Here is a 25149-nt window from a genome sequence, read left to right as displayed (position 1 = left end):
ATTAGTATCTAACAAAGGTAACAGGCAGCTCATATTGAACTGCCCACAGAGAAAAATGGAACTGATACACAGAAACAAGCAGAAATTTTTGTTTTGAAAGTGAGAAGCAAAATGGATCCCAAAACCCACAAAAGATGTGAATTTGAAAACCCCTGGTTCTCCCTTGGAAGGGAGCGTTATATGAACTGCCCTTGCTCCCAAGGAGAAGCAGCCACCCATTCAACCCTGCTGCCCACCCTGGAGCGTGGTGGTGTTCCCAGGCAAAGAGGATCTGATGTTTTGGGAGAGGTGGGGATGGGAGGACTGTCCCATAGGTGCAGAAATCAACTCAAGTATGTTGAGTTAATTAGAAACATGCACACACGCAGGCAGGAGTTTATTAGTCCACATTTACCATACCAAAAACCAAAAATCCCCCAAAATAGGGGTAGGTTCCCTATTTTTGCCTGCTCGCAGTTTAACAGTGCTGAGGATAATAAACATGCCTTGTGCACTCCGACTGGAGTGCGGGGCAGGAGCTGAATGTGCATTTGCAGCTGAGATTCAAACCTCTCACATATAAAAGGGCAGTGTACCTTTAGCCACAAGGCAACCAGGAGCCCTCAGCTGCCTCCGAGACACATCCAAGGTCAGAGCAGCTGCAGCAGTTTTAATGTGTGCGAGAGAGAAGCTGGCTCAGCAGATGCTAAGTACTGGCAGCACAGCCAGTCCTCCAATTCAACGCTCCGCTCCGTGTCCACGGCCCTCTCTGCAAACTTCATCATGAGCAGGGCACGCTTCATGTCCACCCAGTTCTGCAGCACGTGGCGCAGGCTTTCCTCATGGCTGAGGGGCTGCTCCATGAGGTCTTTGCGGGGTCCCCAAAGCAGACACTGCAGCATGCGCTTGGCCTCGGTGATGCGCACACGCTTGATGGGATCTGCTTCCAGCAGGAGGTGTGCCAGCTGCTGCAGTCCCCGGGAGTAGATGGACAGGCTGGGTAGAGCAGGGAGGTCCTCAGGGCTGTACTCCTGCTCTCTGAGGTGCACCTTCTCCTCGAAGGGGTTGGGCTGGTGCAGCAGTTCATAGATGAGAATACCAGTCTGAAACTCATCAAACTTCTTGTACTGAGAAGCCGACACAATCTCCGGAGCCAGCCGGGCCTGATTCTTCTTCAGCTTGGAGTCTCCAGTTCCAGTCTTCTGTTTAGCTTTCAAAAAATTGCTGATGATGAGGCGGGGCAAGTGTCTGTCATCTTTGGCTTTCACACAGCTCATGGGGGGCTTGCAGGGAACAAGGAGGAGGTTCTCCAGGCACAGGTCACGATGGATGATGCCGTGCTCTTTGAGATGCTCCAGGCCATTGCAGAGCTGGAGGAGCAAGAAGCAAACACGACGCTCATACAGCTCTGGCTTGGCTTGGTGCAGCATCACTGAGTCCCTCACGAAGTCAGCAGTGGTCTGGCTCGGCACCTCGCGGGTGATGACCACCACACAGTCGTGCTCACTGGCAGTGCGGGAGGGATGGAAGCCATCTCCAGGCATGCTCTTCCCCACATCTGAGGCCAGCAGCATGCTGGAGGGGACGGAGGCCACAAAATGACCACAGTCCTGCTGGATGTTGAAGTGCACTGGCACTGCAGGGCTGCAGTACGAAGCAGCTACCTTGGACTCCTGGGTTTTACAAATCTGTGAGGAGAGACCAAAAGAAAAGTCTCATCAGCTAGTGACAGATACAGGGCAGAGACCAGAAGTTGAGAGGTGGTATCCTAAGCTGCGATTTGCAGATGCTCTGGAAGACAACAGTAGAAGCAGGATGTGCAGTGGTCCCTTAAGTACTTTAAATTATCTCCTAGCTTGAGGATTGGTTTTGTCCTGCAACACCCCAACCTTAGCAACCAGATGTCTGGGTTGCATTTCTGGGCACGCTTCCTTCACCAGGAATGCCCAGTAACTAGAGGAAAGGAGCACAGTAGTCCCACTGTGAGTAACTTCTCAAGATTTTGTTTCATTGCCAACAGAAGCAACATAGCTTTTACCTCACAGATGTCATTGAGATAAACTCCTGCAACCCAAGAGACATTCTGCAGGGAGAAAGGCAAAGCTTGGAGCAGAAGACATGCTGTCTCCATCTCTGGAGATGGTTGACACTCCTGGATGAGGCCTCATGTGACGTGAGGTGACTGCAAGCAATAGTGAGGACAGAGGCCTCCAGCACTTTCTTCTCACCTAATCCTTCTCTGATCCTAAGCCCTGGAGCCACTTTCACATCATCCTCAACCATTCCACTTCCTTGTGTCAGCAACTAGTCTCAAAGTCCTGATTAATGGCTAAAGGAAACCAGCAACAAACTGTTCTCCTCAGCACAGGGGGAAAAAACCACCAAAGAGAAAAGGGGAGCTTACAACAGGCCTAGATAGAAGTGAGAGTGCAGCAAACTCTAGAGAGAAAAAAAGCATTTTATAATCTGGATTCTCTTAAACCCACATGACTTCTGTCTTCTTTTTCTTCTGTATTTTAGCTTTATACTGCATTAGAGACTCAAACCCAGGTTTATTATAGGAGTATCCATTAGCTCACAGGGCCTTCTGGCATTTCTATCATACTTTTTTCCCCCTTTATTTAGTGATGTGTTTATATCTCATCCACAGGAATAAGCAACAGGCTGAAACTCAGCATGAAAGGTTTCAAACCCTGGAGCATGCCACTGCCAGTCACAGCATGCGTGCAAAATCGAATGAGAAATCAATTTTGCCTCCGAGTTAAAATATACACAAGAATAGAGAGGAGCTTAAGAAGAGGGCTGCTTTTGTATTCCTTTAGCAAGGGTTTGAATCTAGGCATTTGCAGGTAATTTGCTCAGATGAGACTGGAGATGGGGCTTTTAGAATCCCTATTGTCCTCTCTTTTCTAAACAAAAATACCCTGCCATGGCTGATTTGTGGAAAGACAAGCTTTGGAGAGCTAGGCAGAATGCAGATGAATGCAGTGGGACCCAGGATGACGCAGGAGGTCCCCAAATGCAGAGCAGACCTTCCAGCCCTCTGGCTAACAAACCTGCTTGATCCTCCTCACAAAGAAAAGACATGTAAGGCATAGGAAAAGGGGGGGAATTCCTGGCAAGAGAGGAGTCTCTGGAAGAACAACTACAGCCAAACGAATACATGGAAATCTTCCCCGTCCAGCCATTCTTCTTAACTTTGGCTGCACCAGAGGCACCCTCCACACAGAAAGCTCCAAGTAGGAGCCTGGGACTGGCTTAGTCACGTACCTCTAAGTGGAGAAAGAAGCCAAGGCATGGAGAATATCTTGGCTTAATTCCGCTAAAGCCATTTCATGTAACCCTGGCTCCTTCAAACTGTTTTATACATAGCCTTGTCTGTCTGTGCACAGCTCAGATTCTGGCTCCTGCTCCTCAACAGGCTCCTTGGCTCAAGTCAGATCCTCTGCCCATTTTGAGCTCTCCAAGTCTAATTTTAATTATAGATCTGTGATATCTTTCATGTCAAAAAATCTGTACCAGAAGCCAGGAGGGGCAGTTAGGGATCAGCCAATTTCAATGTTTCCCAATTATTCATTCTCTGCTTTGGCTGCCAGAGGGATGGTGGCACACAGGAACTGTATCCATGCACGTGGACAAACACAGAACATCACTATGCTGCCACAGAGCATGGCCTTGTTGCAGTGGATTTGGCACTGTTAAGATGCTCTGCAGTGTACCAAGGGCACAGAGTAAGCCCACTTCCCACACAGGGACACAAGTGCAGTCCCGTCAGGAGGCTGAAATGTGCTGTTTCTGCCTTGGCAAGAATTCACACAGCCATAGAGCTGAGCTACTGAACCCCACCTAACACGGCAGGCAAAAGCAAAGTTATGGGTGTGCCACAGGGAACTGCAGAATGAAAAGAAGCACAACAGTTCACTACACAGTTCTTAGGCTTCAGGAAGAAACTTGTGATGGATTTAGGTATAACACACATGAAAAGCTGCGGCTCTGAGTGATGGACTAAGGGTATTGGTGCAAGATCTCATCTAATTCCATTCTGGCTATTTACAGCCCCTCTGTTCGGTTGACTGTGCTTCCTTTAGGATATGAACTGGCTTTTAAGCTATCACTCAACTAGAACATTCCTTAGGGGTGTTTTAAAACATCCCAAACCAACAATTAGAGTTCAAAATGGTGGAAACAATTCATCAGATTTTTTTTTCCTTTTTTTTCCTTCCTTAATGCATCTCTGACAGTGCTTTTTTGGGAATTACATTAGGCTTTGAAAACAACCTGAAGAATAAGCAGCAGCAAGATGTCCCTAGTGTCAAGTCAGAATGGAAATTAAAATCTCTTTATTCAAGTAGTAACATGGATCAAGAACCCAAAATCCACAGGATGTCCATGGAATGAGTTGAATAAGCTTACTTATCCAGGTTTCAAAGAACTGAACTATTGCACCTCAAGTTTCCATTTCAAAACATGTATTCTGTGGAGTTACAGGAAAATATTTCAGACCTGACCTTACACAGCATGTCTAGGTCGGCCTCTCATTGTTTAATTGGGATCTGCAATATCTTATTGTCAGTAGTTTCAAGATCATACAAGCACTCACATAGTATCTGGGTCAGACCTTCCACTTAAAAGGCAGGCAGAGGAAAAATGCTGTCTTTTAAACAGCCTTTCATCAGCTCATGTCATCAGAGGCGAATGCCTCTGAGTTTACAACAGAGTATTTGCACAAAGATGTTTTCAGAGAGAGAAAATGGTTGGGTTTCAGACCCCTTTAGCAATAAGCTAAATCTGACTGGCATTTGTTCCAATGAAAACTCCTTCTCCAAATTAACCTTTGCAAGCAGTAGGGAAAAAGAGGCAATTTTGGAAGGGGTTTTGCTTGCCAGACTTCGCCTCTGAGAAGCACAAGCTAAGAAAACAAGACATTGTGGGAGACATTGTGTGCCAGCAGTGCACACATCTCCATCTAGAAGATGGAGTTCAGCCTGGATACCTCCTGGTGTGGACTTACCTTCACAGCATAGGTAGTAGAAGGGTCCTTGGAGCACGTGGCACAGTAGTAGATCGCGTCCCCCGAGTCGCAGCAGGGCTTGTTGCACGTCAGCTTGAAGAGCGACCAGTTGTTCTCGCTGAAGTGCATCTCGTTCTTCTGCTCCCTCATGAAGCAGTCCTCGCACTTGGCAACCAGGCGGCGCAAGGACTCGGCGTACAGAGCCCCCAGCTTGCTGTACACCCCCTCCTTGCTGTCCATGTTGCTCAGGAGGTTGTGGAGGCTGGAGGCTGATGACACCTGGCTGGACACACTGAGCTGCGAGGAAGACAGGGACTGGAGGTTTCTGCTGGGGCCGCAAGCCCCTGTGCTCTTACCAGTGCTTGAGCCCCAGTAGCTGTTTGCTTTGGAGCTTTTCTCCAGGGACTCGGAGGAGGAGAAGGCACCAGGGCGGCTCCCCAGGCTGGCTGGATGGATGAAGGGAGGCTCCTCTTTGAGGCAGACATTGCTCTCGGAGTGGCTGACATTCAGTCTGGGGCTGGCAGCACCGGCTGCTTTGCCCGAAGATGCCTGTCCCCCAAAAAAGCCATCTGGAGAAGACACAGTTCTGATCACTGTCTTCTTCTGGGGCAAAGGGGGTGGACAGCTGGGGGCAGAGGAGGGACCATCCTCAGTGGAGACAGGAAGGAAAGGGACAGGGGGAAACACTTGGCTCTCAGCTGGCGTGGGCAAGTTGTTCGGCTCAGAGGAATGTCCTAGGAGACAGCAACACACAGGAAGACGCCATGAGTGGCCCTCACAGATTGAGAGTGCAGGTCCTTCTCCATATCCCTGCCACCCCCAGGGCCCTGGCTGGGAAGAAAGCAGCAAGCCAACTTACATATGTACCTCACACACAGTCTTCAGCTATTCACAGCTGCAAAGTTTCACTAGAAGGGTTAGGGATTTAATCCAGTTTAATAGAGCAGGTTTGTAAAGCAGGCTTCAACCAGCCATCTAGAGAAATGCACTTCCCCACCCTCAAAACCACTCCCCTATGAACTTCATATACAGTAGTAAAAAGGTAGCAGAGGGTAAATATTTAAGCTGTGATATCATCCAAAGGGAGGTAGGAATGAAGCACTCAATACAAGGACAATCTTTCAAACACAGCCTGTTTCACCTGGGAGCTGCCACCCAGTGCTTCAGCAGCAGGGGATGATAAGGAGAGAGTGACTCACAGAACACAGCTCCAGCCCTCTGGCTGTACTAGAGGAGCCCAAGTATATTGAACCTTTCTGCTTCACACTGGGGAAGGGTCGCTGAGCAGGCCTGGGATTCTGGCAATTTCCATCTTGCTGAAAAATCTGGCTTTCCCCCCAGTGTCTGTCTTCCAGTTTATTGCCACACTTCTTTGCTCAGAGGGCAGGCTGGCCCCACTACATACCACTAAACCCCAAGCAGCTCCACATGCCAACTGCACATGGATTGGGTTGGGATGGCTGCCTCATTTTGGGCAGCTGTAGAAGCTGTTTTCCCACCCAGGCTAGACTGGAGATGGGTAATACAGTTAAATGCCATGAAATAAGTGGGACATTTAAAAAAAGGAAAAAAAGGTGATCTGACATTGAAATATGATGCAGTAATTTCAGGTCATAGAGACAGAACAAGTGAGGAGTGGAGGGGAAAAAGAGACAATAATTTAAGGGAATTTATCTATGACAAATGAATGACAAACTGGACTCTGCTAACAACTTCCATGCAAGTGCAAACCTTGAAAGGTGAAAGGGGGGGTTTGCTCCAAGTAAATAGCAAACAGTTTAGCAGATAGCAGGATCTATCGCTTTCTTTAAATCCATTTTCCAAAGCTGCAGAGTGGTAGCAAACGATCCTTCCTCCTCACAAAGCTGCTGCTGAGGGTTCAGCTGCCAGCAGGCACTTCCTCACAGTGGCTTTCTGCCTGCTGCAGAGCAATGCCCTGGGGCAGTTTCGTGTCAGCCCGCAGCCCACAACAGGCACTTGTCTCTGTCACAGCCCAAGTGACTCACCAGCAATCACGTACAACCTCCAAGTGCAGGGGCTCAGGTCCCTGAGCTCCCAGCTGGTCCTGGCTTTGCACCAGCTGGGCCAGAGCAGCAATCCCTGTTAGCTGCTCCACCACCTGAGACTACATGAGGTAAGGGCGGGTCCCTGGTTCTCAGCTACCAGAGTGGATGCTGGCACCATCTGACCCTATCCCTCCTCACCAGATTTTGGTAGCACTGGTCAATTTTCATTTGTCTCCTCCACTGCCAAGGCTGTCTGTATGCACCTCCTGAAATGTACCCCAGCAACATCACTGAGGGACACATCAGGAACAAGCAGCACTGATTTTGGCTTCTGCAGAAGGTATGTCTCCCGTGCAAGGCTGTTTCACCACCCTATTTCTCACAATATGCTCATAAACAGCTCTGTAGGAAACACGAATCAGCACAGGTCTCTTTGGCCCCACTGCTTGGGTGCTGAGCTGACTCCTGTAAGCCCCTTGCCCCAGGTGTGTGCCTGCATTGTACACCCAGCATGTCACCCAGCAAGTGACTGCTCTCCAGTTTCAGCTGAGAAACATCTAGCTTAACAGTTGAGATTCATGCCCCAAGCTTTAATGAAAACCCAGACATCTGCATCATACCCTAATGGGCCCACAGGAAAGATTCTCTCCATTAAACCCCTGTCAAAAGCCACAGGCAGGGATCATTCAGCATAGCACCTCTTGCCACCTCCATCCAAGGGGCTTTGACAGAGGGCAGAGCCAAGAGAAATTCTTCAGCGTGCAGTCCAAGAGTACCTCACCAGAGGCATCTCTGCCAGGACATGCAGCTGAATCCCTGTTTCAAGAGACAAGATTTACTTGAGAGAGTCTTAGGAAACAAACGTCAGCACTGGAATGTTTGGCAACTGGTCCACACGCCTAGCCCACAAATGCCAAACTGCTCTTAACTTTTTTTTATGTGCTGCTGGGCTCTGCCCCAAGCAGAAGGTAATGAATTAAACTCTTTCACGATTCTCCTAACAGTGCTCTGCACCTTCAGCATAGAGTCCTTCTGCATGTCAAGGGCTTAAAAGCTCCCCTCCACTTCATATTTTAACATCTGACAGCATAACCAATTAATTTGAGCTCACCTCACTCAGTGACTGACTGCACAGCTTCTTGCTTGCATTAGCAAGAAAAATTGCATTCTAGTATTCATTTAAACTCATCTTTCCCATGATGAGTTTAAACAGTTGCTTCTGTTAGTGAAGGCAGAGAAATCCTCTTGTCCCTATCATTTTTGACAGCAAATTGCTTCTGTGCCTAGCAAGTAAGGATCCAACATATGTGAGTTTTTCTTACCCCTGTACAATTTCCTGGCAAGGTTTCACTCTCAGACTCCGAGTTAGCAGTGGAAAAATGGAGTTTCCAGAGCGCTGGCTCTTAATTTTATTGCTGCAGATTGTTACTCTTGGAAATGCAGAACTTCCACTACATGAAGGTTGCTCTTGCTAAGGAAATACTTTCTGAGCTGCTGAACACGTTAGTGCATGTCTAAGTTACGCACTGATGAAAAAAAGTGACTTCATAGAAAGTATTTTTTAATCTCAGTTAAACGAGTGCAGGCAGATTTTTTCCCCTTCAAGAAATAACTGGGAACACAATGAGAGGGAGAGATCACCTCTAGTACAAAACTCCCTCTGGTACTCCTCAAATCTATGGAGGACTTTCTCTAGCAGGACTACTTGTGACACTGTGAAATGCCTGAAACACAAGCAGGATTGTTTTTATATGGAAATTTTATCCACACCAAAGGAGATGTACAGAGTGAATGACACTGGCACTTGCTGAATGAAAGAGAAAAAAGTCTATGGTGTTGGTCTGACTCCACCACATTCATCTAAAGTGCATCAAGAGGCAGAAATGGAAAGATGAAGGGTCACTGGGGGAGCTGGGGATTGCACACTCATGACTCCTGCTCCAAGGATGCTATCCCAGCAGTGGGTCCCAGCTACCATGCTACCTCTGCCATACCCAGTGGTCACTTACTGCCATCGCTGCCAGTCTGAGTGTCCGAGCTGAGGCTGTCACTGGAGCCAGCCGTGAAGCTGACGTGGGCACTCCTGAAGGGTGGGCTGAGGCTCTCTGCAGAGCTGTTGCTGACCCTCTCCAACTCAGTGTTACTTGGGTTCATTTTCAGAGCGTGCCTAGAGAGAGTGAAAGAGAAGTCAGGAGACAGATGGCAAAAGGATAATCTGCAAGCACTTTTGCATGGAGACTCAAGCTGAGAGCAGCCTTAGCTTGCTCTCTGCCTATCCATATACATTGCACAGCCTTTTATCACACCAGAACACCTCGTTCCTGTGCACTTTTCTTCTTTCTCCAGCACATGGGGAATTGCATCCTACTGACTCTGAGCAGGTTATAGGCTTGCATTCCCCATACCAAACTAGCTGTGCTTGAGCAGAGAGGGAAAGCCAGTGAGCCAAGAGCATTCAGCCCCAGTCTGCATCTCCTTTGCCTGGAACATGTGAGGTCCTGCCCCGCATCCCATTTTGGCCACTGCCACTAGGAAGTGGGGAGCCACCAGTGTTTGCCTTCAACAAAGTTTTCAAGGGAAGGGAGTAGCATCACTCCTCTCCTTTTACAGAAGGCAGGTCGAGGCTGGGTGTCTGAACCCCATTCCTTCCTGACAGAGGCACAAGTAGCAGAAGAGTCCATCATCTCCAGCCATGAATCACAGTAACAACTGACACCTTACAAAAGAAGAAGAAGCAACTCTGCAGGAAACATGAGCCTGTCAAACTCAAAACGCAGTTTTTAATGTAAGACCTACGGTTTTCCATGCAGCTTCCTCATTAAAAAAAAAAAAAATAAACCAACCAATAACTGGGCTTATAACCTGTCAGGTCAAGGTTTAAGTGACCAGTTTAGGCAAGCCGGACTTTTTGCTAAGATAAAGAATTTCCCCTGCATTTTCTTCATTTTTTTCTGCCTTGGAAAACAACAGAAACTGTTGGAATGAGGCAGCACAGCAGAGCATAAATACTCCTAGCACTGGTACAGTTCTGACTCTGTCAGCCAGGAAACAAAGGTTATCAGTCCACATTTTTTAAGTAAAACTGCCAATCTGCTGATAAAATTCAACACATTGATTAAGAATGTAAAAAGGTTAGTGGCAGAGTTGCACAGAAGTAAAAGAACTTCCACCAGTTATCTTGCTGGAAGGTATCCGGCGTTTCTTACTCAGAGGGCTGAATGGCTGCTGAGAAAGACAAACAAAAGACATGCACGACCGTTTTCTTGTGGCACCCTGGTCACATGCACGGGACCCCTCCTCGCCCAAAACTCCCCAGCACAGCAGACACTACAAGAGATTTTTATTTGAAGACTGAGAAATGTTTCATTACCAGTCCAGACAAAGCACTTACTCTCGTGTCCACACCACCACATGGAGAGCAGAGTGTATGAGAAGCCCGGAAGAAACTTCTGCCAGACTTCCTCATTTGCCTGAGCAGCCTTGGTCTAAAAATACTCAAGGGCTGATGAGAATAAGGCTCTAAAAACCAGTTCAGGTATACTTCAGCAGAGACACTGGTCTTGTATCAGTGATGAATTTCTCACGGCAAGCCTCTTGAGGATGATTTATAAAACTTCACAATACACCACACAAGTTACAGTTTAAAAAATGAGAGAGAGAGACAGAGAAAGATTGAAGGGTTTAGGTCTGTTATGACTAATGCTGTTGGAAGCAACCAACTGCACTTAATTTTTTTTTTTACTAAAAATATAGAACTTTATCCTAGAACTTTCTCAGATGTTTAACTTTTAGTAATTTAGGTGAAAAAAACACAAGGGTGCACACCCATGTTGGTGCACTGTCTGACCTGGCAAGAATCAAAGAAGCATTTGAATCCACGAGAAAAGAATATTTAGCAAGATATCCAGTCTTGATTCGCACAGAGGAGATGTTTTCCAATACATGCCTCCCGGCAGCCCTCCCGAAAAGTCGGTGCATTTCTGTTTCTTTCCCCATCACTAAACACAAACTCACGGAGCTGCCTTACCATTCCCGCACTCAGAGAGAGATGAGACTTTGCTCGGCGCGGTCCAAGGTCCGCTGCGCGCAGCCACACCTATCCCTCCAAGCAACCTGGGCGCAGCGCGGCGGCGGCCAGAGCCGTGCTGGCTGTGCCCTTGCTGCGCTCGGTGTCGCTGGAGTCAGATGCAGAGAGAGCCCCATTTCCTCCCCGCACCGCCGTGACTGATGTAAAGTGCAGTTCCTGAATGGGCGCACCGAAATAGAAATTGTTTGCCGCTTAAACGACATCCTGCTCTTGTTTCAGATGTTACAGCCGGGCCAGCTAATACCTCCTGGAAATACCTCTGCCTTACATCTCCCTCTTTTCCTATGAGCGGCTTGGAGCCCAGGCTGCAGCCTGCACAGATCAAAATACCACTCATTATACCAAATAACTACTACTGAAACCTTGCTAGGGTCAAACTCTCCCATTTCAGTAATATTCCACCCCAGGAGCTGAACAGCTCATCACTGTGACAGCCTGTGGGACCCTGATTTACAGCTAACCCGAACTTCCCCTGCTTTGCTAGTGTTCATTCCACCACACCTGAGTGCAAAGGCACACGTGGCTGTTCTCCATCTTGCCCTTTTTACCAAAGATATTGGAAATCACCAAAGGATGTTGGAAATAAAGAGCATCAGCCCATCTTAAATGTGAAGAAAATATTGGTTTGTGACCTGCACCACTGACTTGTAAACATCTGTGGGCTACACTCCTCTTCAGAAAGATGTAATGGCAGTTAATTTACATCAACTTAAAAAATGCCTGCTAAGCACCTAAAACATAACCAGCAACTTCAAGAGCAGCACCAGAACCTTCATCATGCACTTATGCACAAAGAACAGGTCACCAGAGCCAGCTCTCCCAATCTAATAACCTAAATTCACAGGATTTCACAGATTTTCAGCTCTACAATTATTCTGGTAGCTTTAAATACACTTCAATTACTCAACATCCTCTATGCAGCAGCCTGGCATATTCAGGCAACCCTTCCAGTTTCCTATTTCCAAGATTTCCCATGATAAATAATTTCATGCAGCTGACTTTCCACATGATTTTCACAGTCCTGCCTAAAACAAGTCAAGATTGAAAAGACTGGTCTTGTAAAAATGCACACCAAAGTAAAAAACCTCCACAGTTTGGAGGTCTCTGACACAGAAAAGGGAGACAGCTCATTTCCCACGTCTCACATTGCACCTCTGGCCAGGGTGTGCTTCATCTTTCCCATGTCTCAGTTTGACCAGTAGCCATGTGCTTGCTTTCACATTTCTTCACAGAGCAGGCTCCTGCCTAATGCTGCTGCAGGACTCCAGCATTGCCAACTGCATGCCCTGCACTTCTCAGAGAGGCAGTGGAGATGGGCATCAAAGCTTGGCTCCCGTAACTGCAGCAGACACACATGCCTTGGGATAGTGCCCCAGCAATCCCTGGACTTTGGACATACTTTCGGCTTGAATTTCCTGTCTGAGATTTAACACGGAGATCTGGTTACTTTCCACAAGTGTAAGGGGCAGGTTCTGAAAGCAAGAGGCCACTCAGACAAAAAAGCTGCCAGGCTCCTGCTTGCTCCTTTCCAGCAGCCATCCCCCCGGCAGCCTGTTGGCAGCACTGCAGGATGTGCAAGGCATCTCTGCCCTGCACAGGGACCTGGTCACTCTGCAGTCCCATCGTGGGGGTCTCCCAGCCTCGCTGTGCCAGCAGGAGGGGGACACTTCCTTCTCAGCAGAGATGACAGGACTGAACAGGTAACTGAGATGCTGAGTTATAAACCATGTGATAGAGGAACAAGGAGAGGAGAACAGAGAACACATGCAAATCACCACACAGCAAACTGCACTCCAGTAGACGTTTGTGATAATGTCAACAAGACATCCCCTCCCAGAATAAAATAATGGAACTGATGCACAGTAGAGAGAAAAGCCAGACTGCATTACAGCATCAAATATAACATATGGCTAGGCATAATTATTACACAAGAGGAAGCACCGTTGTACCATATGCTTGTCTATCATGAAACGTGAATAATGATATCTTCCTTCCCTTGCCACTTGCTGTTTCTTCCAGCATCTTCCCCTGGCTGCAGAGGGAAATTAAAATCCAGCATACAGGAGCTTACAACATTTGAAGCTTAGATTTGTACTTCTCCTTCTGCTATCAGCTGGCAAATGTGGAGAAACCAAAACTGAGGTAAGGGAAAGAAAGGATTTTGAAGAACTCCTTGCTCTGTTCAGAGGGGTACACCACTCCCTGCTGTACCAGAGGCGTTTTATGCAGTACAGGTTAAGTTGAAACAAGGATTTGGGGTCTAGAGATGCACAGAAAAATTCAGATAGGGTACAGAATTCAGAAGTGGGTCAAAAATTAAATCACTGCGTACTCTAAAGTGGTGAAGAATGTAACAAATCTCATTTCAATTTCCAACTCTGTGCTTTTTCAAGTGGTAAGACAGGAAACACAGATGAGTGAACAACTTTAATTTTAAAAGAAACAATCTCTCCTAAAAGATTGGCTGATAAATCACAACCCTTTAAAATTATTCACTGGTAGAAGCATGAAAAATTCCTGATTAGTTTCAGACAAAAAACACCGGAGGAATCCAAAAGGTGTATTCCCTCCCAGTCCTGGAGCATAATTCTTGCTCCTGCTTAAGCCATAACCTGCCTTCTTTGCTTTATTTTCTTACTTAATAATTAATTGTGTACTTTAATAGGAGGCATCCAGACTCTCTTATTATTACCATTCGTTATTCTAATAATAATAAATCTTGCTTGTCCTAGACCAAACAGCAAATACCTGCTATCATTCATAGTCACAGAGAAGAGGGTCAAAATATGGGGACCTGTGTGACTTCCAGTTGCATTTGTAGTTGCCACAGCAGCTCCATGATGCCAGTCTGCTTCTTCCACTGGGGTAAACCCTGACACTGAGCTCCAAGAAGAAACAGGATGCCTCAGGAATGGTAAGAAAAGAGGAATATTCTGCCTCAGGTACAGTGCTGCTCCGTCACAGACTGATTCCTGGCAAAGAACACACAGCACAGCCCCACCAGCCAGCACCACCTCCCCAGCAAGGTACAAACCTGGCTCTTTTCCTGGTGATCCAGTTCCCAACACCTGGCTCTTCTCCTGATGATCCAATTCCCAGCATTGCAGTTTTTCTGTAACACTCCTGTGCTCTGTTCCCTCTGGCAGCAAGAGGTGGCAGCAGCACCAGAACAGGCAATCTTGGCACTCCTCTGGCTCTTTCTCCCTGGCTGTGCTCAGCAATGACAGGTGTGGGGAAGTGCTGAGCTGCACCTTTGCTACCCCAGCCAGCGCACTCAGCAAATTTCAGGAGCTTTTTATGACACTGCCTTTTGAAGGTGGCACTAATTGGGATGAAAACAGCTCAAGATGCAAAACAGCATCAATTGTTTTCTTTCTTTAAGAGGCACATGAAATAAATTAGCCATCCAGGTTTCGGAGGCTAGAAGTCACAAGGATCATTTAAGCCTGATCTTCTGCATAAGAGAGACATAAATTTCAGCAGAGATTCATTCCTTGTGCCAAGAAACTGAAGGCTATACTAGAGCATTCCACACCAAAGAGCCTTTAAATCATCATTGCACATACATGTCCTGGGGATCCTAGTTTCCCTGGTGAGCTCCTTCCTCAGCCAACTACCTTCCCAGCTTTTGGAAGAAGACCAGCCACCATCTTCACTTTCCAGCCTCCCTCTCCTTGTAGTTATACTTACTTGCCATTCTGTTTCAGACCAAGCAAACATTAAATATCTGTAATCTTTCAAACAAGCAGAAAGAGAGGACTGTATGAAGAAACAGTTGTAAGAGATCCAGAGAAGCTTTATGTAGGAGCAAACAGACACAAATTCATCATTTTTCTTTTTTTGTGACAACTTTTAAATTGCTCCTTCCACCATCCTAAGAGACAGCTTACTCCAAAACCAGAGCTTCCTTAGTGTCTGGAAGGAATATATCCTGTAAAATTTTTTTTCCTTTTAATTGTTCAAGCCAAGATGAACAAAACAAAATCTAGAGACTCACTTTTTCTGCTTTATAACTAGTTCAAACACACATGCAAGTCTTCTTTTAAAATAGGCAATTCAATTTCATTAGGAAAGTCAAGCACACAGACTTCATTTTCCACCATGAAATCAAATGCCTTGCTGCAGCTTGAGATCTAGAAGGAAAAAGGATGGTTACATGCCTTTCCTGCAGCTGAGATGAACCCTGATCTGCTAAGCCCCCAGCCCCAAGCCTGTGCCACAGCCAGGTCTACACTGGCTTCACTTCCATCCACCAAAGGAGCCTTTGCAGCTATGCCACCAGGGAACGTCCTGGGCTGAGGCGCTCTGTCTGTGTGAGGAACTATGTAAGCCTAACAGAAGGATCACTGGTTCTTCCATTAGGACACATCCACACACTACCTGGCACCAGGAGAGTATGGGTGTGCCTCAGAGTCATCTTTGTGACTCTGCTTCTTCAGGTATTTGGCTGCAGCCCTGGAGGAACAGAGGGAGTGTTCCTCCAGCACCAGGCCACAGCCCAAAGCTGCAGTGACTGCCCAGGGTAGCACAATGCCACTCTGGTGATTTTACCAGCTGTGCATGCAGCTATCCCTCCCAGCACCCTGGTTCCTGCATTGACACGCTCAGAGCAGCCACAGTTTTGCTTGAGACAAAAACAAAAGCACCCTCAAAGCAAGCAAACAAACAAAACAGGGCTTGCAAAACCTGCATCTGATCAGATCACTCCCTCCTGCTCCTCAGCCGCTGGGCTCGGTTAGCTGGAGGCAGGACTATACTCTTTGGAGAAAGGTGCCCCACGGCTCAGCTACAGCCATCGAGGCCCTTGGGACACAAATACCTAAAGCACAACCTGCCTGACAGCCACAGGGCTAACCAACACCTACCTCAACCACCTGGCAGTGTTCACAGCTCTGCCAGAGATCCTGGCCATGGATGCTATGCGTTCCCTGACCTCAGTTTCCCTGCCTGCTTTCACATAGGCTTTCTTGCACACAGATGCTTTAAGGATGACTCAAAAGCAACTGCTAGAACTGGCACAGCCCAGTCCCACCAGGAGCATGAAACAGCTCCTCCAAGGAGCAGAAAATGCTGCATGCCCCTCAGGTGTCGTAACACCACTTGGAGGACAAGAGCAGGGCATGAGCCCAACAAGGAGTGCAACTGCTTCAAGTCACCTGCCTCCTCTCAGCACTCATAAAGGCAGAAAGGGGACTTCAAGTGCTACCAGGGAAGTATCCTTTCCCCCAGCACAAACATAGGACTCTGCTGCTCCTCCATGAGCTGCTCACCCATGAACAGGAGCTCCTAGCACTGCAAGTGGAAGATGCTGCTGAATTTGAGTACCACCCCTCTGGCCTGCACGGTGACCTCTGTCTGCTCTGCAGAGCTAGGAATCAAGTTCTAGAGGACTTTCAGGAGGCAATTTGGTGTTTTCTAAATGACCACAGCTCGACAATATCCCATTGTCTCTGCTGCTGGGCTTCAGCAATACCTCCTGTGGCAAATACAACATCTGTGTGCTCATTTGCCTGTGGACCTTTCGTTTCCTCTGACTCCAGCAGGCATGGGGCATCACAGAAGGAAGCCCAGCATCAAGGAAAACAAAAGCCACTTGTTCATCTCTTCCCTTTCCTTGAGAAACCTCATTTGTTCACCTCTTGGCCAGTTTAAAACACTAGTTCCCTGGGCTAGCCAATCCCAAAACACATTGAAAATTTACAGTCTCAACCTGGAGGTCAGTGATTCCTACACATAAGCTTGATAATGGACCCCAAGGCATAGTTCTCCTCCAAATACCCATCCCTTCTTGTCTTGACTTTTAAATGGAGAAGCTGGGGTCAAATCTCTTGTGTAATGCAGAGTTTCAGGTAACGAAATTGCCACACAATAAAGCAAATACAGGTCACCTGCAAAAGGTGAGACTATCCTTCTCCCATATGTTCAGACAACCTAATTCATGGACAGGAATTCAAATTTTCTTCCCCCATCTGACCTAGTTTTATTCTTTTTTCCTTTTTTTCTTTTCTTTCGGTGATACACACAGCTGCAGATACTGAATGCACACAAAGTATTGTAAGCCTGAGATTTTTTTTTTTTAATTGCTTAGCAGAGCTATTTCCTTCCCAGATGGACAGCTCTCCCTCACTCACTTTTGTTTTCTGGGGCCTGTTGTTGCCTTGCCTGCAAACCTGACTTCCAGGAGAGTGCTGAGCAGAAGGTTGCCTGAAGCCAAGTGGCTCCTACACATAACAAGCCCATGTCAGGCAAGCTTCAATTACCTGCTTGCAGGCAAGGAGCCCTCCCTGGGAAACTGCAGCTTCAAGAGTTCACCTCAAAAGCAAAAATTCATTAGAGCCAAACTGAAAATGTTGATTTTGGAGGCCTTTGTTATTAGCACCAAGAAAAGTTGTCCAGTTCCACCTACAAGAGGAGATTGCAACTCCAGGTTTTCTATCCTATTCAACATTAAGGAACAGCCAAGACAGAATGAAGCTTACTTGGGAACCACCAGCCATCCCAGGCATGGACCTTGTTCTCACTTGAATATTGGGACTTAAGGCTGTATCTTGCAGCCCTGAAGGGCTTTTACAAGTGCACATGACATTCAAACCACATCTTGCAAAGATCAGACAGCTCTTCAGAGTAAAAAGAGAAATAGCTTTTCAGCTGTGCAGTCATCTCCCATGCCCCTGAAAGCCCACCTTTGGACAGAAAAGGAGGGGAAAAAAGCAATGGGAAGCACCTCCTAGTCAAAGAACCCCTCCAGCAAGCATCCCAATTGCAAAGGGCTAACAGACCACCATGCACACACTCACGGGGCTGTACCTGGACTGCTTTTTCGGCGGTGGTGGTGGTGGTGGTGCAAACTCCATACCATTGCTCTTGTCTTTAGGGAAATCAAAGGAGAAAGAAGAAGATTTGGTCATTCCAGTCCGGCTCTCCAGTATCGGGCTGTCATCCACGAAATCAGCACCAGCTCTTCCGTTCTCAGCTCCTACTGTCCATGGGTGGTTTAAGAGCTCCTGCTCCTCCTCCTGCTCCTCCTCTATTCGGCACTGCTTGGTCCACGTTGGGTTGCAGTATTTTTGCCTCCTGTCATAGGACGAGCCTGCCAGGCCCCTGCTGGACTCCACAGAGACCCCATTCACGTGAGTGCACGGAGAAGGAGACACCCCAAAGGCACCTGTATCAGTACTGCTCCTCAGCAGCGGCTGAGCACCAGCTCCCTCCTGGCTGTTCTCATCACCAAACCTTCCTACATGGGAGCTCACTGGGGGCACACGGCTCCCCTCACTGCCCAGCTGGCTGTTTTTTGACATCTTTGGGGGAATGGCTGGACTCTCAGTAAGTGAGGTCTTGACAGGAGCTGGCAGATGAAATCTTGGGCTGTTTTCACTCCCAGATGCTGGAAAAATCTGTCCAGACTCAACAACAGGTGATGAAGTCCCAAAATCAGGGTGGGAAGTGGGGCTGACACACGGCCACTGAACTCCCACCGCTGAGTCAGGGCTGCTGAGGAATATTGTCTTGTGATCATCCTCAGTGTGTGCTGTCATTATAGTTATCTTTGCCGCCACCTGGCCTGTGGAGTCCTGGTATTCCTTCTCACCTCCCAAAGCCCAGCCACCATCCCTCCACAACCCATCAGCTTTCTCCTTGGCAGTGCCGTGGGCTAGCTTCTCTGCTTTTGCCTGGCTGCCAACAGCCTTCAGCTGTGCTTTCCTCCTCTTGGTGCTCTCAGCATAGATGGGATCACCACGGGCTGGCTCGGTGAGGTGAGGGCGCTGCGGCTCCACCAGAGCCTGCTGAGGGGGGCTTGAACCCTCACTCCGGGGGCCTCCAGTGACAGAGGGCTCCCCAGGGAGAGCCAAGTCCTCATCCCCCCGGGACAAAGCCAGGGCAGCCGCCTTGCTGCTGCCTGAGCTCTCAGGGAGGGTGGCAGGCTCAGTGTGGAGAGCCAGCTTTTTCCTGTCTGAACACAGGGCATAGGGGAAAGGATCACTCCGGTCTTTTGTGACGCAGACGGCCATGTTCACAGCTCTGCGCTCCTCTTCACTGAACTTGACTGCCCTGCCACTTGGCCTGGGAATGTCGGGGGCATCCCGGTGCCTCCAACCACTGGGAGTGTGACTCTCCTTCTCGCCCTGTGCAGCCTTTTCCTCAGTGCAGGACGGCTCCCACGAGACAGGGTGTTCTTTGTGGCAGCTGGTGATTGAACAGTACTCACCCCCTTCGCTTTCAAAGATGGAGGAGAGGTGACCACAGTCACCCCCCGAAGGGAGCACTGCTCCTTCTCTGGCTTGGGGAGAAGGGTTTCTGCTGGACTTAGAGGTGTTTCTGTCCCCCAGGGCAGATGGATTAGGGCAGGGGACCTGATGAGGTAGGGCAAACTTGTCTTTAACTCTGTCCTCCTGCTTGCCCACCTCACCCACAAGTACCAGGCTGTGGATGGAGACATTTCTCTCCACTCGACTCTCCAGGCTGCGCAGACCCACCATGGAGTAGCTGGGAGGACAGCAAGACAAGCAGTCGCTGGGCTGGTTGTGAAGAAAGGGCTTTCTTACACCACCATTGTCAAAATTGTCCAGGTAGATGCGCTGTGCATCTCCTGATTTCAGGAGATGTTGCTTGCCAGAAATCACGCCCCAGCTGACCTGCATGGGTCAAGGAGACAAATGCCCTGTCAGAACATGCATATGCAAAATGAAAGACAAATGAAATTTAAACAAACCCACAAACTGCAAAAAACAAAAGCCCAGCTCTGCAGAACAGTACTCTGGAATTCACAATCTATTTTGCTGTGCTCACCCCACCACTAACTTCCACAAGCCTTTCCTGCTAAAACTACACTTGTCACATTTCCTGAACCATTTGTAATCCTTGCATTAGCAACAATGGCAATGCACTGGAATAAGACATTCTCCTTTCTCTTCCTATGGGTTTGCTGCCAGAAACATGTCCAACCTGTCATCCTGTCTGTGAATCACTGTGCAATTAAAGATTCAGAGAGCGAAGGAATATTTGCACCTCTCTCTGCTTATTTTCATTTCATTTCACACTGCTTCAGAGTGTGTGGCTCTGGAACACAGTCACAGACTATCACAGGTTATCCTGCGATAGCAGCTTAGCCGTGCTCAGTCGGGATTGGGGAGCAGGCGTGCCAAATCTGCATGCACAGATCAAATGCCACCAACGATGGCAGTTTGCACTCGTGTGCCCTTCACCGCTTAGAGGAGAAGAAAGGGACAGCAAGGGGAGGCTGAGGGAGCCAGAGAGCCCTGACGCTCCACTGTGGCAAGGGGAAATAGGAGCTCACATATGCCACTGGCAGAGAGGCAGCAGCCCGTGCGACACTCTGCTGGGGCACTGCTGGTATCAACTGGTCAGGGCGAGGAGCTACACCCAGAGGGCGTTACTGCTCTGGCAAAGATGGGTAGGAAAAAGTAGGAAGGCAGGCCACTTTCTTCCTCAACCACAAAGATCATGGATCCAGTCAGCACTGACTGCAATCAGATGAGACATCTTTTCAGTAAAATCTCCCAGGAAAATAATTCCCATCCTCATTTAAAAACTGGAAGTTCCTAAACAAACAATATATTTTTAAGCTCCTCTGTACACAGCTTGTGAGCAACAGCTCATTCAGCTTCACCCAAAGATACATTGAGAAGCCAATACGTGGCTTAAAAATCTGAGTCAAGACCAGAAGCAAAAACAAAGGGAAGGAAACGGTTGTAACAGTGCTCCTAGCACTCCGAGGATAGGTAAGTAACGGGAAGTCATGCTTTGACTGGATTAATCATTACCTGTGACAGATCTGCGTTCATATTCACATCCGCCCACGCGTCAGAAACATCCGAGTTTATCATTGTTGGCTTCACAGCAATTGTTGGCTTGGAGAAGGGGGAAGTATTTACACCTTCGTCTTCCAACACGAGGCTCTCAGGCTTGGCCCTAGCTCCATCCGGGAGCACGCCACAAGCTCCCACGTCTGGGGGTGTTTGCAGCCGATGGGAACTCTTCAGGTTGAAGCAGTTTTTGCAGGAGCCAGGCTTCCAAACGTGTTCCACAAAGTCACTGCACGCAGACATCTTCAAATCCTCGTGGGTCAGACTGAGAGCCCACTGCATCTTCGGCACTGCCCTCCACTGCTCATTTTGCGTTTGCTCCCGAGCCACTCGTAAGGATCACCTAGTCATCTGGAAAAGCACAACACTCTGATTAGTTTGATTATGCCCCCAGATGGGAAGATTTTTAATAGGACAGGTGATAATTACACTTACTCTGCCTTCATCACAAAGGCATATTGTTTACGAGGCTTTTTTCACAGCTTAGCTAAAGCCTACACAATCACTTGAAAAGCTTCAACTTCTAAGCATAGCTCTGTAATAGAGAAGACATCAAGCGAGCAGCATTCCTATGTGATTTAATTCCCTGCTTAATGAGCATGTATAACCAGCCTCATGCAAGGTTTAGATCAAGGGTAAAAAAAGGGGGTCTTGGAAATAGCTGTTCACAGCCCCACAAACAGAGCCAGGCAGGAAATATTTCTTCTCCAAAGTGGCATCCTCTCTCTGGAAAATAAAAGACCTGGAGACACAAGGACCAGAATCAGCGACTGTGTAACCAAGGGGACCAGCAACAACCTTCCTTCACCCAGAAGCACCACTGTGATTACTGCCGTGGTACACAAAGGCTTCTCTCCCACCCAGTGAAAGGCAATCAGAAAGGCTGGGGCTGGCACTGATTTGAGCAAGTGTCTGGCAGAATGCTCTTATCTGGTTTGCCAAGAGCCACAAATAACAGTGTCAGCTCGCTGAAACGATTCATTGTCTGCAAGGGGAGAAACGTTTTGCTCTTGGATTCCTTACAGACAAGGATTCCTTCCCATCTTCCTTCCCCAGGAGGGAAATGCCCCAGGAACAAGACATTCCTGCATTCCTGTGCCCTCCCCCCCACCATCTTTCCTGGCCAGGTCTGATTGCACTCATCCACTAGCTAGATACCTGGAATTAACAACTTCAGAGATACTTCTGAGGACTCCCCAACAGCTCAGTGGATTAGGAAAGAGAAGATCAGAGAATGCAACTAGATGAGAAAAATCGCAGCCAGCTGCTATGGGTGTCAGGATACACAATTCCCCACGTGGCTCCATAGAGTCCTTCCTCATCTAACCAGCTTCAAGTGATCCTCCCCAGGCCAGTGGATCCCCAGAAAAACTGCGGCCACTTCCCTGAGGGTCTCCAAGTCAACAGGCACTTTTACACCTCAATCCTAGAGGCACATGAGCAAAATTTACCAGCCTAATCCTTCAGTGCTTCCTCCACACAGGCATACTAGAACACCACCAGAGCTATGGACACTTTTGCAGTTACATGCACCCCTAAACCAGCTGCCACTTCAGTAAAAATTCTAGCCTCTGGGCTCAGAGATGCCCTGGCCAGCCTCTTCAACAGCCACCCACACTGTGTGGCATAAAGAAAGACAACTAATAAAAGCCTGGGTGGGACAAAGTGAAGCTGAAGAGAGACACTGACCCACAAGCATCATCTGAGTTCAAGTGCCACCTACGGGAGGGGTGTCTTTGACCGGCTAAACCACTGGCATCTGCAGACTCCTTCTCTCTGGCAGGCTAATAAATTAAAATCCGATTATTGAAAAAGCAGGAAAAAAGGGGAATATCGGTGGGATTCACAAATCAGATTGCTGCATGTCTCTTTTTAGGGAAGACACTATTTTAGACAGGCTTGTTCACGGACTTCATAGATTCTGAATTAACCTAATGGCAGTGAATCACTCCCAGGCATATTCCAATACCTTCACCGAAATTAACAGCATTTGCAGGGAAAACAGCTTTAAAAATATTCTATCCCTTCTTTCCTTTCAGATTTAGCACGTAGTGTCCAGCATCACCCAAAGTTGAACAAGTGTCCTGATGAGAGCCGGCAAATTAAAAAGAAAAATCAAAGGGAGGAAACAGGCACCGGAGCCAGAAAAAAACTCTTCACTTCTGGTTGAATATTCGGCGCTGCTAAATGTCTCTTAAAAACCAGGGTTTCCCTGTGTCCAGCCGTCATTTCTCGCTGCCCAGCTCCCGGGCGGGCCGCTCCGGGTGTCCGCACGCCGGCTGCTCACCGGGACCCACCCGCACCACCCGACCGGCGCCGCGCGGGGAAACAGGCCGGGATCGGCGGGGAATAAGGGACCGACAGCCAGGACCTGGGGCTGCCCGTGGGCAAGAGAAAAGCCAAGACCCGGGAGTCAGGCATCCCCGGAGCCCCGGAGCGTCCCAGGGCACAGGCGAGGAGCCGATGTAACGGCTACCTGTTCCCTAGGATAGACATTCCAGCCTGCGGCACAAGGATGCTCCGCCGCAAAGAAAAGCCCCAAACCCCCAGCCCAAGTAGCTCTGGCCGCCAGACGGTCCCTCCGGGGTGCCGGGCGCCCACCAGGACCGGGAAAAGTTTACCGGGCAGGGCCTGCCGGGGCGGGCGGCGGTGCCGATCGGGACCGGAGCGCTCTCCGGGCCGGCTTCAGACCCCCGCCCCGGCCGTCCGCCCGCATGCTCGGTGGGCAGCGGCACGGCCCCGCCGCCCCGGCCCCCGGGCAGCCCCGCCCCGGCCCCGAGCGGCGGCGCCGGGGTCCCTCCCAGCCCGGCTTTGTCCCGGGAGGCGGAGGCCCGGCGCCCTCCCCGGCGGCAGCTCCCCGCTCACCAGGCTCCCGCGGCGGCGGCAGGCTCCGCTCGGCTCCGCGCTGCGCCCGCCACGGCCGCCACCGCCACGGGGCGAGTGGCGAGCGGGGCCCCGCGTGGGCCGGGGGGCAGCGGCCGCCCCGCCCCGTCCCGCCCCCGTCCCGCCCCTCGGGCACGGCGTGGGCACGGCCCGGGAGGGAGCGGCGCCCCCCGCCCGCTCCGCTCCGCTCCGCACAAAGCGCTCTGCCCGCGCCCTGCGGGGCACGCTCGGCTCGCAGCCGCATCCCCAGAGCCACCCCCGCCCCAGCAGACAGGCACTGTCTCAGGGACATCCCGGCGGGGATCAGCCCCGGGGCATGCAGACACCCGCATACCCAGCAGCCCCGCACAGATCCCCTAGGGTCTTACGCACGCACCCACCCCGCAGCCCGACACCAGCCTTGAGGACGCTCCTGATCCCGCTGGAAGGCACGAGGAGCCAAAAGGTTCACTCATCTTCGTCGAGCCTGCCGTGCAAGGACATGGGGAAGTTCATCTCGAGGGGATGCTGTGGAAGGGATTGCTGCAACAGAAATCAGGATTTGACCCCCGTGTGCAAAAACTGCAGACAGCATCTCAGGAAAATCTCAAACCTCTGCTCGTGTGAGAGGCTGGGCTTCATTAAAAGGGAACAGGATGAGATTTTGTTGACTGTAATATCTGAGCTATGCTTTAGGGCAGGCTGGAAAAGGAGTGGTCTTCACTTACCCTGGTACTTGTTCTGTGGTGTGTAGTTTTGAGCATCTAAATTCTTTGAAACCAGGAAAAACCAAAACAGTTCTCTACCTGCCCTGGTCAGAGCCTTAGTTCCATTCCTTGCTTAAATCACTGCTCCTTTAGTGCAACAAAGCATTCCTAGTCTCATGCATAATAGTGGATTAAAAAGGCAAATAGGCTTGCATAATGGAGAATCCAAGCCCCAAATAAAATTTTTTTTAAAAACCCAGAAGCTGGTGATATGCACAGCACTTATAGAAAAAAAAATCCCTCTCAGGAACCAGTCATCCCAGTAAATTCTTCTCCTTCAGGGAATTTTGGCAGTAGCACAGTTTGCAAACATCCTGGCTGGCTGGTCTTCTGCAGTTGTGGCTGTCTGCTCATGTTCTCTCTCCTTTTTTGATCAGTTATTAAAGCAGTCCAGAGACCCCAGATCTCCTCCACTTAATTTGCCATATTGCCATGAAGACACATGCTTAACAACCTCCCGCTTCTTCTTTCAAGCAAACCACTCACAATCAATTTGCTTCGTCTTTTTGTATGCAGGATCACAGTACCAGGGCACCCAGTCATACAAGTAAATTATCTTTCACAAATGCCTTCATCATGACAGAAACTTCTCTCCTAGCACAGATCAGCT

At 49.0% G+C, this 25149-nt stretch overlaps 1 protein-coding gene across 4 annotated transcripts; it reads right to left on the bottom strand.

Annotated features, from left to right (window-relative positions):
* Positions 1-337: 337 nt before the first annotated feature.
* Positions 338-23893, bottom strand: PRAG1 (PEAK1 related, kinase-activating pseudokinase 1). 4 transcript variants are annotated; one of them, XM_085058478.1, is made up of 6 exons: positions 23776-23893; positions 20869-21261; positions 17891-19719; positions 9006-9163; positions 4991-5724; positions 338-1667 (listed from the first exon to the last, which is right to left on the bottom strand). In XM_085058478.1, the coding sequence occupies exons 2-6, from the start codon at positions 21190-21192 to the stop codon at positions 630-632; spliced, it is 4083 nt and encodes a 1360-aa protein (XP_084914604.1). In that variant the 5' UTR covers positions 21193-21261; positions 23776-23893; the 3' UTR covers positions 338-629. The 4 variants fall into 4 exon arrangements, with proteins under 4 accessions (XP_084914604.1, XP_084914606.1, XP_084914607.1 ...); XM_085058480.1 differs by lacking the exon at positions 23776-23893 and adding an exon at positions 23532-23662; XM_085058481.1 differs by lacking the exon at positions 23776-23893 and adding an exon at positions 23387-23484.
* Positions 23894-25149: the final 1256 nt, after the last annotated feature.

Source organism: Lichenostomus cassidix, chromosome 4, assembly GCF_008360975.1.
Source record: "Lichenostomus cassidix isolate B80296 chromosome 4, HeHo_3.0, whole genome shotgun sequence".
In the NCBI taxonomy this organism is placed as follows: Eukaryota; Metazoa; Chordata; class Aves; order Passeriformes; family Meliphagidae; genus Lichenostomus; species Lichenostomus cassidix.
This window is presented reverse-complemented; position numbering and strand designations above follow the sequence as displayed.

Coding starts and splice junctions, on each gene's coding strand:
- PRAG1 (XM_085058478.1), bottom strand. CDS start 21,192: ATGCAGTGGGCTCTCAGTCTGACCCACGAGGATTTGAAGATGTCTGCG. Junction 19,720..20,868: donor TGAACGCAGATCTGTCACAG/GTAATGATTAAT, acceptor TGACCCATGCAG/GTCAGCTGGGGCGTGATTTC. Junction 9,164..17,890: donor CCGCCGAAAAAGCAGTCCAG/GTACAGCCCCGT, acceptor CACTCTCTCTAG/GCACGCTCTGAAAATGAACC.